Source organism: Mesoplodon bidens (assembly GCF_964165515.1).
Source record: "Mesoplodon bidens genome assembly, chromosome: 14".
Lineage (NCBI taxonomy): Eukaryota > Metazoa > Chordata > Mammalia > Artiodactyla > Ziphiidae > Mesoplodon > Mesoplodon bidens.
This window is the reverse complement of record NC_138170.1, coordinates 14,116,848-14,133,848: the sequence shown is the minus strand read 5'-3', so window position 1 is coordinate 14,133,848 and position 17,001 is coordinate 14,116,848. Positions and strand designations below refer to the sequence as shown.

Below are 17,001 nucleotides of genomic sequence, written 5' to 3'. Positions count from 1 at the left end.
CTCCTGACACTCAGGCTCAGCAGCCATGGCTCATGGGCCCAGCCGCTCCGTGGCATCTTCCCAGACTGGGGCACGAACCCGTGTCCCCTGCATCGGCAGGTGGACTCTCAACCACTGTGCCACCAGGGAAACCCGGCAGGCGGATTCTTAACCACTGCACCACCAGGGAAGCCCTAAAAAACTTTTTTTAATACAATTTGTTTGAATTGGGTTGCAGAAAAGGTCCATACATTTTAAATCTTTGCTGTCTTTTAAGTCACTTTTAATCTGTAAGTTCCCCTCTTTTTTTTCCTTGCATTTTTTTATTGTTGAAGAAATCAGGTTGTTTGTCCCAGTCTGGTGCTAAATATCTGAGGATCCTTAACATCTTCTCTCCCTGCATGTCCTATAAATTGGTAGCTAGAGCTGGGACACGATGAGGTTCAGGTTCAGTTTTGGGCACAGTATCGCACATGATCAGGAGGGTTAGGAAGGCAAGAGACCAGAGGGCAAGGCCCTTCCTTTATCCCATGGGGGTGGGGAGATGAGGCTGAGATGATTCTGCCCACAGCAGGTCACCATAGTTTAGCCACAGCAAGTTCCTCCTCTTTAAGTTACAGACTTAAGTTTATTGTGTGTGTGTTTTTTTAAAGTACAATCTTGTTTTTAATCACTCTTAAATAATTCAGTAAGCAAATAAGCTTGATATTATATTACCTGGGCCATGTTTCCTGCTGTAATAATCACCCTCAGTTAATGAATTTTCAAGAGTTGCTACATTTTAATCAACCAAACAGTTTTGGCCATGTAAGATAAGTATCAGGGGTGGACCATGTTAGACCAACCTCATAGACCTAACCTCGTGTTCTCAATTTGGTCGTGCCCAGGAAACCCATCAACAGCTGGCTGATAAGAAGAGTCTCCATGTTGTGGAATTCCGGGAGGAATGTGGCCCTCTGCCCATCGTGGTTGCCTCCCCCAAGGGGGCCTTGAGAAAGGACCCGGAGCCGGAAGATGAGGTTCCAGACATCAAACTGGACTGGGAAGAAGTGAAGGCCGCACAGGGTATGAAGCGCTCTGTGTGGTCAAATTTAAAGAGAGCCGCCACCTAGGCCTCCCTCTGGCCTGGCTCAGCCTGGCATCTCTTGCTTCGGGCACCTGGGAAAGACTCAACCCCTCACCCTTTGGATTGTCACTTTTTTTTTTTTTAAAGGAAAGGCCAACCTTACATTTCTTTATTTACAAATAACAAATAATTATAGATTTAATTTATTGAGCACGTCCTATATACCAATTACTGTGATAGGAACTTTACATACATATCTTAGTTAAAAACTATTTTAAATATTCATTTAAACCAGCAAATTAGGGAGGCAGGGTTTCTAGTCTGACCTAATAAGAAATAATATGCAGTCAAGCTATAGTTACTTGACTGTAGTCACACAGCTAGAAAGTAGAGGAAAATGGGCAAACTTTGTTCTTTTTGACTCTAGAAATTCTCCTTTTTAGTAAACCTCTTTGTATCGATGTTTTAGTGGTTGCTCTAGGTATTATGTTATACCTATATCACTTATCACCAGTCTACTGGTGTTGACTTTTTACCAGTTTGAGTGAAGTATAGGAATCTTACTTCCCTTTAAACCCCTTTACCCTCACCTGTTTCTATAATTGTTTTAAAATTTCCTCTGCCTATACTGAGAACCACATTAGACAACATTATAGTTTTGCTTCAACCATGAAACTTAATATAAAAAACTAAAGAAGAAAAAAAACAGCCTATTATATTTACCCATGTTTTTGCTCTTTCAGTCGTTCGTTCTTCTTTCCTGATATTCCGAGAGTCCTTTTGTCATTTTGAGTGGGGAAAAGGCAAGATCCCCTCCTGTGTGTCTCCTTAACTCTCACAGTACTACCACACTCCCAGCACTTCTGACAGCAGATGTGGGGGGTTTCCCCTCACCAAGCAGTCCTCTGCAATACCAGCTGCATGTCCTACAGTTTAACTCAGTTCTGACACTGTCTACCTGGAGGTAACATCAAATTCCCCTGGTTAAAGGCTCAGTCCCACAAGACTGCCCCCACCCCACTTCACACCAATTGCAGGTCTGGTGGTCACCTGTGCTTCTGTCTCATCAGCTGTAAATCAGAGGTTCCCATGACTCCCTCATTGTGTTTGATTAATTTGCTAGAGTGGCTCACAGAACTTAGGAGTACAGTTTATTTATTGCCTACCAGTTTATTATAAAAGGATATGATAAAGGATACAGATGAACTTCCAGATGGAAGAGATACAGAATTTTAAAATTTTCATGAAGTCTAATTTGTCTGTTTTTCTTTTGTTGCCTGTATCTTTGGTGTTCTATACAAGTAATTATTGCTAAATCCAGTGTCGTGAAGCTTTTGTCCTATGTTTTCTTCTAAGAGTTTTACAGTTTTGGGTCTTACATTTAGGCCTTTGATTTCTTTTGAGTTTGTTTTTGTGTATGGTGTTAGAGATCAACTTCATTCTTTTGCATGTGGATATCCAGTTTTCCCAGCAACATTTGTTGAAAACACTGTCCTTTCCCCATTGAATGGTCTTGGCACCTTTGTCAAAAATCATTCAACCATATATACAAAGGTTTATTTCTGGGCTCTCTATTCTATTCCATTGGTTTACATGTCTGTTTGGGTGACTATACCTTTGTTGGATATTTTGAAATCAGGAAGTATGAGTCTTTCCGTTTTGTTCTTCTTTTTCAAGGTTGTTTTGGCTAGTCAGGTGTCCCTTGAAATTCCATATGAATTTTAGGATGGGTATTTCTGTTTCTGCAAAAAATATCTGTGGGATATTGATAGGGATTGCACTGAATCTGTAGGTCACCTTGGGTAGTGTTGGCATCTTAACAATATTAAGTCTTCCATTACATGAACGTGGGTATGTGTTCACTTACTTACCTCTTCTTGAATTTCTTTTAGCAAATGTTTTATAGTTTTCATTCTACTTTCACTGCCTTGGTTAAATTAATTCCTACGTATTTTATTCTTTTTGATGCCATTTTAAATGAAATTGCTTTTGTAATTTCCATTTGATAAGGGATATTGGTCTATAGTTTTCTTGTAGTGTCTTTGGCTTTTCTATCAGGGTAATGTTAGTCTCATAGAATGGGTTAGGAAGTATTCCCCCCTCTTCAATTTTCTGGGGAAAGTTTGAGAAAGATTAATATTAATTCATCTTTATATGTTTGATAGAATTCAACAGTGAAGCCACCAGATCTAGGGGTTTTCTTTGTCAGGAGATTTTTGATTACCTACTTAATCTCCTCAGTAGTTAATAGGTCTATTCATATTTTCTATTTCTTCATGATTTAGTTTTGGTAGGTTTTGTGTTTTTATGAATTTGTTAATCTCATCTAGCTTACCCAATTTATTGGTGTACAGTTGTCCAGTATACTCTCTTATAATCCTTTTTATTTCTATAGAATCAGTATTAACAACCTTACTTTTATTTCTAATTTTTTAGTAATTTGAGTCTTCTCTCTTTTTATTCTTAGTCCATCGAGCTAAAGGTTTGTCAATTCTGTTGATCTTTTCAAAGAACCAACTCTTGCTTTCACTGATGTTATTCAATTATTTTTCTATTCTCTATTTTGTTTATCTCTGCTCTAATCTTTATTATTTCCTTCTTTCTGCAAGTTTTGGGTTTAGTTTATTCTAGTTCCTTAATTTATAAATTACGTTGTCAATTTGAAATCTTTCTTGGTCTTCAGTGTAAGCATTTATAGCTGTGAAATTCACCCTTTGCACTGCTTTGTTGTGTCCCATAAATTTTGGTATGTTGTATTTTCTTTTCTATCTATCTCTAAGTATTTCTAATTCCCTTTGTGATCACTTTTTTGATTTATTGATTGTTTAAAGTGTGTTGTTTGATATCTACAAATTTCCAAGTTTTCCTTTTGTTATTGACTTCTGACTTCTTGTTGTGGTTGGATAAGTTACTTTTTATAATAGTTATCTTTTAAAACCTGTATGACAGTTTCTGGCCTAACATATGATGGAGCCAAATTTTCTGATGAGATTTGCTGGTAGTTTTAATGAGGATCCCTTGTATGTGATGATTTACTTCTTGCCTCTGAAGATTGTCTCTTGGTGCTTGTCCTTTGAAAATTTGATCATAATGTGTCTTGGTGTGGATCCCTTTGAGTTTATCTTACTTGGACTTTATATTTTAGATGTTTATATTCATGTCTTTCATCAAATTTGGGAAGTTTTCAGCCATTACTTCTTCAAGTGTTTTATTCTCCCCTTTTATCTTTTTCCTGGGAGTCCCACAATTTGCGCGTTGATCTGTTTGATGCGGTCCCACAGGTCCCTTAGCGCTGTTCATTTTTCTTCAATCTTTTTCTTTCTGTTCCTCAGATTGATAATTTCTGTTGTCCTGTCTTTAAGTTAATTGACTCTTTTGCCTGCTCAAACCTGCCTTTTAATCCCTTTAATAAAAATTTCCAGTTCAGTTATTAAAATATAGCTACAGAATTTTTTTGTTTGCTTCGTTTTAGGTGTTCGATATCTTTATTGGTGTTTCCATTTTGTTCGGACATTGTTTTTTTTGGTTTTGTCCCCATCTTCCTTTAGTTCTTTGAGTGTCTTTAAGACAGTTGTTTTAATGTCTTTGTCTATTAGATCTGCCATTAGGTCTTTCTCAGGGACAGATTCAAAAGTAGACATTTTAATCTAATAATGTGGTAACTCCAGAAATCAGATTCTCCTCCTTCCCCAGGGTTTGATGTTTTTAAATGTTTTAAATTTATGTATGTATGTATTTATATTGTTGTAGGTTGCCTCTATGTCAAGAATATGCCAAGATGTAAACTTAAGGTCTTCTCAGGTCTTTTCTGAGTCTGTGCCTTTCCCTGGGTATGAATGGTCACTTTATAATGTTCCTTGTATATGCAGCTCCTTTTGAACCTCCTACTCTTTAATGTGTGACCCCCAAAAGATGAAAAAGAGAAAAATGAAGAGAAGGGGAAAAGGGCATTATCCCTTTAAATTCCCTTAGAGTCACTTCAGCTGGAGGTGGAGGGACTTCGAACAGTTGTGGGAGGTGCAGCAAAATTAGCCACCAGCCTTTTTGTCTACACCTCTGTGATCAGAGGCAGCAATCAGTGATCAGAGCAGAGATCCCTGGTATTTGGGGGACAGGGTCCTTTTTGCTCACCCTGGCTTCAGCAGGCTGTGTGCAGGCTGCTCCAAGGACACTTGCACAGCTGCCTGCCACGTGGCTTAAAGCAGGGGTGGGTAGCTGCTACTGTGCTGAGTGACGAAACTGACCAAAATTAGCCACAATTTACCGTCCATGCATTTCCCTGAAAGTCAGAAACCTTCAATAGACTCCACAATTCCAAAACAGTTACATCAGATTCTGCCAGCCCAGTTGTTGTTTAGATGGGGAGACAGATTCCTGGTGCCTCCTACAACCAGGGGGTTCTGAGAACCCTTTCTTGTTGCCCTTGTTCTCTGTTCCTATTGTTGTCTTCCACCCCTGTCTGCTTTGTGTGTGTGTGTGTGGTTGTAATTGAGCATTTTATATGATTTCATTTTCTCTCTCAGCATGTCATTATACTTTTGTTTTTTAGTGGCTGCCCTAGAGTTTCCAATATAAACTTACAACTAATCCAAGTCCACTTTCGAATAACACTGTACCACTTCGTGGTAGTGCAAGTACCTTATAATAATAAAGTATTTCTAATTCCTCCCTCTCGTCCCTTAATGTCATTCTTTTCACTTATACATAATTTATAACCAATGATACACTGTGACTATTTTTATTTTGAACTAACCGTTATATGTTAGATACCTAAGAAAACATTTTTATTTTTCCTTCACTTATTCCTTCTTTAATGCTCTTCCTTTCTTTAGGCAGACCTGAGTTTCTGGCCTAGATCATTTTCCATTTTTCTGAACAGCTTCTTTTAACATTTCTTGAGAGGCAAGTCTACTTGACAAATTCCCTAATTGTTGTTTGTCTGAGAAAGTCTTTATTTCTCCCTTGCTTTTGAAAGATAATTTTACAGGATACAAAATTCAAGGTTGGTGAGATTTTTTTCCCCTCAACACTTTAAACATTTCATTCCACTCGCTTCTTACTTGCATGGTTTCTGAGAAGATGGATGTAATTCTTATCTTTGCTTCTCTATGGGTGAGATATTTTTTCCTTTGGCTTCTCTCAAGACTTTTCTTTACCTTTGATTTTCTGCAATTTCAGAGGGTACTTTTTTTTTTTGGCCATGTGGCTTGTGGGATGTCAGTTCTGTAACCAGGTGTTGAACCCGGGCCACAGCAGTGAAAGCCCGGAATCCTAATCACTAGGCCATCAAGGAACTCTCTGATTTTCTGCAATTTCAGACTTACACATATATGGTCCGATGATTTTTGACAGACTCCAAGGTAATTCAAGGAGGAAAAGAATAGTCTTTTCAACATTTAGTGCCTGGAACCCGTGGATATTCATATGGAAAAGAAAAAGCTTGACCTTACTTTAGGCTACACACAAAGGTTAACTCAAAATGGACCATAGACCTGAATATAAAAGTTAAATCAATAAAATTTCTAGAAGATAATCTTGAAGACCTCAGGGTAGGCAATAACTGATGTCTTAGGAACACAAAAATATAAATCATAAAAAAGATACATTGGGGGCTTCCCTGGTGGCGCAGTGGTTGAGAATCTGCCTGCCGATGCAGGGGACACGGGTTCGAGCCCTGGTCTGGGAAGATCCCACATGCCGCGGAGCAACTGGGCCCGTGAGCCACAATTACTGAGCCTGTGCGTCCGGAGCCTGTGCTCCGCAACAAGAGAGGCCGCGACAGTGAGAGGCCCGCGCACCGCGATGAAGAGCGGCCCCCGCTTGCCACAATGAGAGAAAGCCCTCGCACGGAAACGAAGACCCACCACAGCCAAAAATAAATAAATAAATAAAGCAAACTGTCAACAAGTAAAAGTAAACACTATTATAAAAAAAAAAAAAAAAGATACATTGGTAGACCAGTTTTCATAAAAAATAAATGTTCTGCTTCTCAAAAGACAGAAAAAAAAAACCCAAAAAGTCAAGCCACAGACTGGGAACAAATATTCACAACACATATAACTGACAAAGGACTTGTATCCAACTTGGGTCATGCATCCCTCTGACAATATGTACACTTGCTTCTCATTATTTGTTCTGTACTGTGAATTTGCCAACTTGCTAATACTCATTTGTACCCCTGAAGTGGATCCTTATGGTACTTCTGGGTCATTTGTGGTCATGTGCAGAGTACTTGGGAATTTGAGTTGCCAGATGTGCACATTCTGGCTGAGGTTGAACAAGGTGATGCTCTGCTTTCATGTTTCAGCCCTCGTCCTGTAGCCAAGTATCCTTTTCACGGTCTGTTTAGCGCCATGTGTTTTGCATTTTTGTGCTTTTTGTTGGTGATTTTACTTTTTAAAATGGTGCTCAAGCACAGTTAGTGCTGACTAGTGTCCCTAAGCGCAAAAAGGCTGTAATGTGCCTTATGGGGAAAATACCTGTGTTAGATAAGCATTCAGGGATGAATTATAGTGCTGTTAGTCATGAATTCAGTGTTAGTGAATCAACCAAATACATTAAATAAGGTGTCTTTAAACAGAAACAGATAAAACAAGGTGATGTATTTGCCAATTGGTGAAAATGTAGTGACCATAGGCTTATAGAACCTAATGCTGTATTTATCCTAGGAGCAGTAGTTCAGTATTTACTAAGCCAGTGTTTGTGGTGACTTTATAGAAGCTAGTTATTGTGAATAATGACAATCAAATGTATATCTGCCATGTATATGTGAAGCATTGCTCTGTTGCATTCAAGATTTCAGAGCTATTTATTTGATGATTGGAGGGAAATTATTTTTAACCCAAATTGTATATGCTGCTGAACTATTAATCAAGTGCAAAGGTAGAATAAAATATTTTCAAACACAAGCAGTCTAAAAGCAATCACCTCAGTCCCCATTGAACTATTTCCTAGGAAGTAACTAAAGCATGTGCTCCCCCAAATGAAGGAGTGAGCCAAACAAGGGGCAAGGGTTGTATGGACCACAGGAAACCAGAGAGCAACGTGGCAGGGAGATGAGGGAACATGCAGAGTGATGATGAGGGGACAGCTGGGCACAAGGTCCCAACAGGACAACCAGTTCAGATTGCAAAGCTCTGGGAGAGACTAACGTCCAAAAAACTGAGGGAATATCCGACACATCTCACAACTTGAGAGATTTAGAAAACTGCTACAGTATTTTGGTTAAATTAATGATAATAGAAAAAATAAATCCCTCCCCTTTAAAAACAAACACAAAACAAAAAAACCACAGATATTAACCCTATGGGAAATAAAAAAATTATTTTAAGGAAAAGAAAAGTAGCCATGTTACCGACACTTTGGATTCAGGCCCCAACAAAGGTCCTTCTGGCCGACATCACTTGTGCCAATAGAACGAGAGGGAGTTCCATTCGGAAGCGAAGGGAAGTTTTGTTCTCTGGTAAAAGAATGGAGAGGGGTGAGCGGCCTCGAAAGGCTACGGGCTGGGCTGCTCAATCGGGTTCTCTTCCATGGAGGGCCGGGTGGGCTCCTGCAGGTCCAGCGCAGGCGCATTGCTCACGGCACTTAACACTGAAGGGCGGGGCAACGTCTCTGCACACCGCCCGCCGCCGCCATGTTGGATTGAGTGTCTTGTGCACCATCTGCACACGGCCCGCCGAGCTGAGGTGTCAGGTGCACCCCTGGCTGTGGGAACTCTGAAGTGCCGGGTGCGAGGCCTCTGCACGAGGCACCCTTTGACGAAGTAACACCAGACTAAGCACAAAGGAAAAGAGAAGAGGAAAATAGATTAGGCTTTATTATTCAGATTCTGTTTTTATATACTAGGAATTGTTAATGAGCTTTGCCAGTGACGCTAGTGCCCACCCTCTGGGCAAGTGACAGGAGAGCCGTCTTGCATGTCGCTTTGGTGCCCTTGTCCCGGGCACCTCTCCCTGCCTCCTGCCAACTCCGGACCCCGGCGGCTTCTGCAGCCGCGTCTGTTCCTGTTCACAGCTGTTCTGGGAAATGACTTCTCTGGGCCCAGGAGACCGGAGCTCGCGGAGTCCAGCTGGGGCTCCTTACTGCTCCTCAGGGTTGGGGGTGTGAGGGGGGCGTCCATTCCCTGTGGGTCTGTTCTCTCACCCCAGCGGGAAGAAGAGTCTCCTTGAGAGAGAGGTTTCGGGGCCGGGAAGGATGGGATCCTGGTGGCCAAACACCCTTAAATCCTTCCTTGCAGATTTTCAGGGTCTCCTGCTAAAATGCAACATCCTCGGGGGCCGTAGTCCCTTTAAGCCCCGAAGGTGAACGGGGGCAGCTGAGAACCTGTATGGAGCTGGGGGAGCGGGGGAGGCAGGTGCTCGAGGGGACGGGGGAAGGTGGGGAATGCGATGCTTCTTTGGGGATGGCTCCTTCCCTGCCTGGGCGCCCGCTCAGCCTGCCTGCTTCAGGGCTGGGCTCAGCCTCTCAGCAGCGGCCTCCGCGGGGCGTGATCCAGAGGCTGCACCGTGGAAACGGTGATCACACCTGCCCGGTAGGATCGCCGCGAGGTGACGGCAGAGAACACGTGGGGAGCTGTTAGCTTCCGTCCCACTGGGGATGCACGCCAGCCACTGGGGGCCCTCGTGTGGATCCCAGGAGGGAGCAGAGACGAGCGGGTGGTGAGGGGGCAGGATGGGGCCCTATGGTGACCACGTGGCAGCTTCCTCTCCCCCTAACTCTCCCCCACCTCCCTGCCTGGTGAGGCCAGAGTCCCCTGCGCCTTCCATTACCACTGAGGGCTGTGCCGGGCCACGGAGGACACCCTGTCGCGAGACCCCCGAAAGGGTCCAGGATCCTTCCCCTGTTAGAGTCAGAGGCCAGAAATCCACCTGACTTAGGAGAGTGGGGCGAAGGGCGGGCAGCCCTATCAGAGCATCTGGTGGAAGAGGCCCGCTCGCCAGGCACGCTGTCTCGGGGTGCATTCCAGGCGTTGTTTGCCCAAGGCAGGGCACAGGCCGAGACTGGAGGCCCCTGCCCCACTTTCAGAAGTGAGGGCTTGGCAGAAATATGCTGTCTGTCCACCTGCACTTGCCTTGCCTGCCATCCCTTCCCGACCTGGACGATAGGAATGAGTTCCACGGGGGGCCCTTGGGACCAATTCACTTCTTCCTCCTGGGAGCTGCTGAGAGCCCCTCGGTCCTTCTAGTCTCCCTGTATCCTGCTGGGGGGTGGGTAGGGCGAGCATCTGCAGAGAAGCAACCAGTCAGGGCATCTGCCTGGGAGGTGGGGGTGGGCGAGGTGCGTGTAGGTTTAAGCAGCACAGGCCGGCGGTGTGGAGAGCAGGACACCGGGAGCACGCTGGGTGTGGGGACGCGTCGGCAGCGTCACAGACGTTCGTGGTACAGTGTTCGAAGAGTGGGCTGGGTGATCTGTGCATGGCTCCCGGGGACGGCCGTGCCCCTCCCGAGCCGCTGGTGGATGCTGTCCTGTGATCCGCAAGGTTGTCAGCCGTTCTTACCCCAGAAACTGAAGCCCGCAGGGCAGCTGGTGGGCCCCAGAGCCCGGGCACGGAACCTCCACGCTCACAGGGATGGCTCTTTTTGAGCTCCTGCCCTGTCGTCAGTGCAGGTTGCTAATTTAGCCCCTCTCTCTCTGTTCTGCCTCAGTGCAAGTGGCAGAAAGCGGTGGGATATCTTCAAAGAGGAAGACATAACGCCCTCAAGTTCCTGTCAGTGGACACTTAGATCGTTTCTGTGTCTTGGCGACTGTAAACAATGCTGCAGTGAACATGAGGGTACAGGTGTCTCTCTGGGATAGTGATTCCCTTATGCTAAGTGAAGTCAGTCAGAGAAAGTGCATGATCTCACATATGGAATCTAAAACCAACCAACCAACCAAAACTAGCTCATAGAAACACATCAGTTTTGTGGTTGCCAAAGGTGGGGCTAGGGCGTGGGAGAATTGGGTGAAAATGGTCAAAGGTACAAACTTCCAGGTAGAGATAAATAAGTACCAGGCATGTTTGTACAGCATGATGACGATAGGCGACAACACTCTTCTGTATATTAGAAAGGTGCTAAGAGAGTAAATCTTACAAGTTCTCATCCCAAGGAGGAAACATTGTGTCAACTATGGGAGGTGATAGATGTTAATTAAACCAGTTGTACCATTTCGCGGTACATACACAGCTCAGATCATCATGTTGCACACCTGACACTTCTACAATGTTATATGACGACCGTATCTTATTAAAACTGCAGGGACAAAGAGGAGGGCAGCAGGGGCAGGACAACAAGGGCGGCAGCTTTCAGAGCAGGGTGCCCAGGAGCCCTGAGGCTGCGTGCCCACTCCAGCACTAACTTACTGGGTGCTCAGGTGAGTCTCTTGGCCTCTCCAGCCTCCTGTTCTCCATCTGTAATGTCCCCGACCCCTCCCATCACTGCCCCCAGGAGGGAGGAGTGAAGCTTGTTAGGTCTGGCTACTCATGCCTGGGCAACTAAGGGACTGAAGGGTCTGGTCAGATGACCATGACCATGACAGTGACCTGCACTTGGTGGTCAGAGGGCTCTGGCAGAAATGGCTTCCTTCCCAAGGGACTGAAAGTCGGTTTACTATGTTAATCAAAATTTGGGGAATGAAGACTTAATGCAAATACAGAGGCATTTATTTGGGGGTTTTTAGGACTCCTGCCCAGGAGAGCCAGATTCAAGAAGCACTTGAAGTGTCTTCTGCTGGACTACAAAATGGGAAGCGCTTATAAAGGCAAAACCCGCAAGGCCAGAGTGAGTTACGAGTTCTTGATCAAGAATTATAATTAGAGGGCTTCCCTGGTGGCGCACTGGTTGAGAGTCCGCCTGCCGATGCAGGGGACACGGGTTCGTGCCCCGGTCCGGGAGGATCCCACGTGCCGCAGAGCGGCTGGGCCCGTGAGCCGTGGCCACTGAGCCTGCGCATCCGGAGCCTGTGCTCCGCAACGGGAGAGGCCACAACAGTGAGAAGCCTGTGTATCACAAACAAACAAACAAACAAACAAAGAATTATAATTGGAGCTGGCGGGACGTAAGGATCAGTTGGAGTCTGCAATGATTGTATAGTTAGAAGGGGGAACAACCTTGAGACCACAGTTTTGCAGCTGGCAGATGTTGTTTTAAAAACAACTGGTGTCCTTGGTTTGACATAGTTAAGAAAGTGTTGAAGTTCCCAGTGGTGCAGGGACGTGTCTGAGACAAGATTCTCAATGGCCACCTGCCCTGTTTTGTATTCCTGAGCTGTGATTACTTCCGTATGATTTCAGTCTGTCATCAACTAAGTGGGGCTATTTTTTTTTAACATCTTTATTGGAGTACAATTGCTTTACAATGGTGTGTTAGTTTCTGCTTTATAACAAAGTGAATCAGTTATACATATACATATGTTCCCACATCCCTTCCCTCTGGCGTCTCCCACCCTCCCACCCTCCCTATCCCACCCCTCCAGGTGGTCACAAAGCACCGACCTGATCTCCCTGTGCCATGCGGCTGCTTCCCACCAGCTATCCACTTCACGTTTGGCAGTGTATATATGTCTATGCCACTCTCTCTAGGTGGGGCTATTTTAAAGTATGTCATGGCTGATTAAATGTTCAGTTCTGTGGGGAAAAACAAAAGTGTCAGTCCAAGTTTCTGACAATGTCAGGAACATGGTTAATTAATAAACACAATGCCAATAACCATCATCTGCCCAGGTTAGAGACTTAGGATCATTCTAGACCTTTCCCTCCTTCATTCCCATGATGGTGAGCCCAGCTGACACTTCCTCAGCCTTCCTTGGTCCTAGGTGCTTACCTGGACCAAGTTCTTGAATCCTCCCAACAACCTGTAAGGCAGGATGAATATTCCCCTTCTGCAGGCAAGGGCCCTGAGGCTGAGAGAGAGGTCACACACGTGTGCAGGCTCAGGGTCCGTGTCCTCAGCTGCTGCCTTCCATGGGACCTCTGTTCACCAAACCTGGTCAGGTCTATCCCACCTGCCCAGCCCAGCCTGTCCGCCGCTCTTTCCCCACCACCCCTGCTCCTGCCCACAGCCATAGCGTCTCTCACCTGGAGAGCTGCACCTGCCAACAGGTACTCGCCTTCAGGGCCATGTCAGACTCTCCTAACCTCTGGAGGCCTCCCCTCCCCCACCCCACCTGGCTGGATCATTGTCCTGGCTCTGCTTAGGGAAGACTCCTGCCTGCAGGTGTTCTCATCTCAGACACACTTTCTTGGCAGGTTGGGCTTCGGTCTGCATTTCCCTGAAAATCCCTGTGTGTAGTTTGGAACCTTCAGTATCGTCTGTCAGTGTTGTGGGTTTGAAGGACTTGCCTGGCAAGTCCTTGCCCCCTGGTCCTATGAGATGCGGCACATGACAGGTAACACTGGGGGCTGAGGAGCCAGACCCTTGGAACTCGAGTCACACCTACTTGCTCTGTGACCTTGGGTAAATCATTTAACCTCTCTTCGCCTCAGAGGCCTCATCTAAACAGTATCCACCACATAGGGTTGTCATGAGGATTAAGTGAATAAGTGAAGTGCTTTAAGCAGCACTGGGCAGCCAGTGTTGTTGGCAAGGCTTCTCCCATCATGTCCCTGGGCGCCTGCCTCCTACCAGGCTCTCCCTGACTACAAATTGGCTGAAGGACATCTTGGAAGCTGAACTCCCTGCATGTATCAAACCTCTCTGGGTACGATCTCTAGAGCCTGGCACTGGGATTGTCCCAGATTACCTGTGAGAGAAGACAGAGGGCACAGCTAGGAGCCCCAGCATCTGCCTCCAGCACCCCAGTTCTTAGAGGCTGCCATGACCATATGATGGAAGCAGAACAAAGCCCATGAGAACAAAGCCCATGAGTCATGCGGAGAGTGGGGAAGATCACTTTAAATCTTTTTCTCAAGTCGTGTTATTCTAAATGCCCTGGGTGGATGCCCATGTGTGCAGGAACACTCAGCCAGGCCAGAGGCACTTTGCCCCTCAGAGGCCCCATTGTGACCCCGAGCAGGCCCCAAATGATCCCGGGAACAATAATCCCTTGTGTGGGCCTGAAGGCTGCACTGGCCCGCGGCCCACGGGCCACGGCTGGCAGTGCAAAGCCTCTGTCTCTTTAAGGTCAGCATGAGGAGGCCTTAAATCCCCCATGTGGGCTGCTGCAGGGGCTCTGATAAGAGGTACTTTTTTTTTTTTTTTTTTGCGGTACGCGGGCCTCTCACTGTTGTGGCCTCTCCCGTTGCGGAGCACAGGCTCCGGACGCGCAGGCTCAGCGGCCATGGCTCACGGGCCCAGCCGCTCCGCGGCATGTGGGATCCTCCCGGACCGGGGCACGAACCCGTGTCCCCTGCACCGGCAGGCGGACTCTCAACCACTGCGCCACCAGGGAAGCCCCTAAGAGGTGCTTTCTAGAGTTCGGTTTGGGCATGTCGGTGAAGCCCAGCTCCTCTAAACTTTGTCCTCTCCAGGAGAAGGGCAGATCTGGTGGGACCCACTGGGAGCACAGCAAGGGGTAGGGGCTCGGTTCCCGGAAGAGGACTACGTGTGATGAAGCCCCTCCCAGGCCACCTGCCCTGCACAGGGAAGGGCCTTAGGATGTGTCCCCGGAGCCCCCATAGAGCAAGGGGCCCACAGGCACTGAAGTCACAGGTAGGAGCATCCAGAATATCCCGGTGGGATTTGATCCACGGCTGCCTCTCCTTCTTTCCGTCCAGAGATGCACACCCTCACCCAAGTTTGTAGTCACCATGGTTGGTTCTGTGCTGCAAGCTTTGTCTCTTGGTCACATACAGACATTGACTTCTTACTCCTTTCTCAGGCCCGTGGAGGGACATAGCTCTTTGTTCTATGAACTTAGAGACACCCAGTTTTTCACCTTCTTCACAAAGCATCAGCTGGCCTGGGGGGCCTTTGGCTTTGTCAGGGCTGCAGCGTGGAGCTCGGCAGCTGCCTGGACGGGCCTGGTCATGACTTTGCAGCTCAGAGCAGCCAGCCTCTTTCAGGAAGACAGTGGTGTCCAGGACCTGGACTCGGCCATGTGGCCTCCTGCAAGCCCTGCTAGTGGTCCAGGTCTGTCCCACATGCCCGGCTTCATCCCCCTCTGACGTCCTCTGCCCACTGGTATCAGGTCTACTACAAGGTCTTGTCTCACTGTCACTTCCTGAGAAGCAGCCAGAGAACAGACCCTCATGGGGACAGGTCTGGACACCTGAGGACAGTGAGTGAGCACAGGGCTTCTGGGACAGGACAAGTTGGCTCCAGACCCAGCTCCAGTTCTCATCAGCTGAGTGAGTCTGTCTCCTTACCTGTACAAGGACAGTCATAGCTGTCTACTGTGCCCACTGGGAGGATGACAGGAGGCTCTCTATATGGGAGGTGCTTCCACAGTGCCTGACCCAAGGCAGGAGCTCCGAACATGGCAGCCAAGGTGGTCACACAGTGCAAATTTGGGTCCTTTGTGCAGTCACATTTGGGTGTTGGTGTGACTTGCCCTTTGGTCCAAGTCAGGGCCACCAAGCAGGCAACCTCTAAGGCGTGTCCCACCTGCCCTTGGGGTGGCAGCCAGATGTGCCCCATAGGAGGTTCCTTCTTGCCCAAGACCCAGAGGCCGAGCTGAGGCATGCCAGCCACGAGAAGCTTTGGGGGGCAGACACCATCCCACACCTGGAGGGACCAATGGTCCCAGCACACAGTAGGTGCTCAGTTGACGCCCAGTCTCTGTGATCTGAGGACCTTTCTGCTGTTGCCCAGCAGGCTTCTTAAATGCCCCCTTCCCCAGGCCACGTGGGTTCCTGGGAGCACTGCCCTCAGCAAGGAGGCCTGCCCACTGGCCAGAAGTTGTACCTGCAAACACTTCCTAAGTAGCTGGATGCAGATGGAACTGAGCAGTGAGATGCACCAGCCGGGAGACTGGACCAGGGTCTGCTGGGGGTGGGGAGAGGCGGGGTGGTCTGGGTGAAGGAAAACAGGACCAGGAGAGGGCATTTTTTGAGGCTGCCCACGCTTATGACACCCAATGCAAGAGAAGGCAAATCAAATGCCTAATGAAACTGCAAATTCTAAAAATGACTCAGGATAGAAGGAATGAGAAGGTCATGTCGGAGACTCTTCTGCAAAGCTTGGGATTAATGAGGGTTTAGAATTAGACAATTCCCAACTGAAAGAGGGAAAATAGAGAAAGAGCACATCAAATTTCCTTTAAAGAGGATAACTGAAAAAACATTGAGAAACCGTTGGGAAATTCGACTAAGCCTCTGGTTTCTTTTTTTTGATGGGGTCGAATATGAGCTTCTGTTAGCATCTTGGTGCATGATGAAAAAATTATAGCCTTCCCTCAGTCAACAGCTGGTAGCAAATATTGTTAAACACGTGACAAACTTCCTATCATTTCTTAACTTGTATTTTTCAGGATATAGCCCCAATCACCTTTTGCTCCTAATAATGTAAAATTTTACCTTAAATTTAAGTGGACTCCGTGAAAGTGGCCTTTTCTGGTACAATTACCCTGGAATAACAGCTCCTGAAGATACCACTGAGATCCAGTTTAGTCACAGGGTCCCCATGTTGGAAGGGGAGTAAGATGTCAACTAGTCAGACCCCTGCTTGAGGCTTCAATGTTAGCTCTGCGTGCCCGCTAGCAAGCAGTCGTCCAGCCTCTGCACCTCCACCTCCACACTGGAACGTGACCAGCTTTTGAGACACCTGTTCTGGTGTCCCAGCTCTAGAATATCATTACCTTCCTTTAATGAAGGGATAAAGGAGCATTTCGTAATGGGAGGCGGAGTTTTCAGGATTCCTTACTGAGTGCCCTCCTTCCTAATCATCCTTTCTCCTCCCGACCCAGACATCTCATACCTGAAAGGGAGCACTGCCACTTGTCATACTACTTCCCTTCACACTGTGGCCCGGTCCCCTTCCTCTACAACAGTGTGGTCCAAGGAAATTCGAAAAACAGTTTCTCATCCACGTTCTTAA

The 17,001-nt window shown here is 46.7% G+C and overlaps 1 protein-coding gene across 1 annotated transcript in view; it reads left to right on the top strand.

The window, feature by feature from the left end:
* MRPS5 (mitochondrial ribosomal protein S5) overlaps positions 1-6,673 on the top strand; it is a 30,933-nt gene extending 24,260 nt beyond the window's left edge. Inside the window, exon 12 of the mRNA XM_081253558.1 lies at positions 867-6,673. Within this exon, the coding sequence (XP_081109684.1) occupies positions 867-1,091 (225 nt within the window). The 3' untranslated portion in view covers positions 1,092-6,673. The remainder of the gene's footprint in view (positions 1-866) is intronic.
* The last annotated feature ends 10,328 nt before the right edge of the window (positions 6,674-17,001 follow it).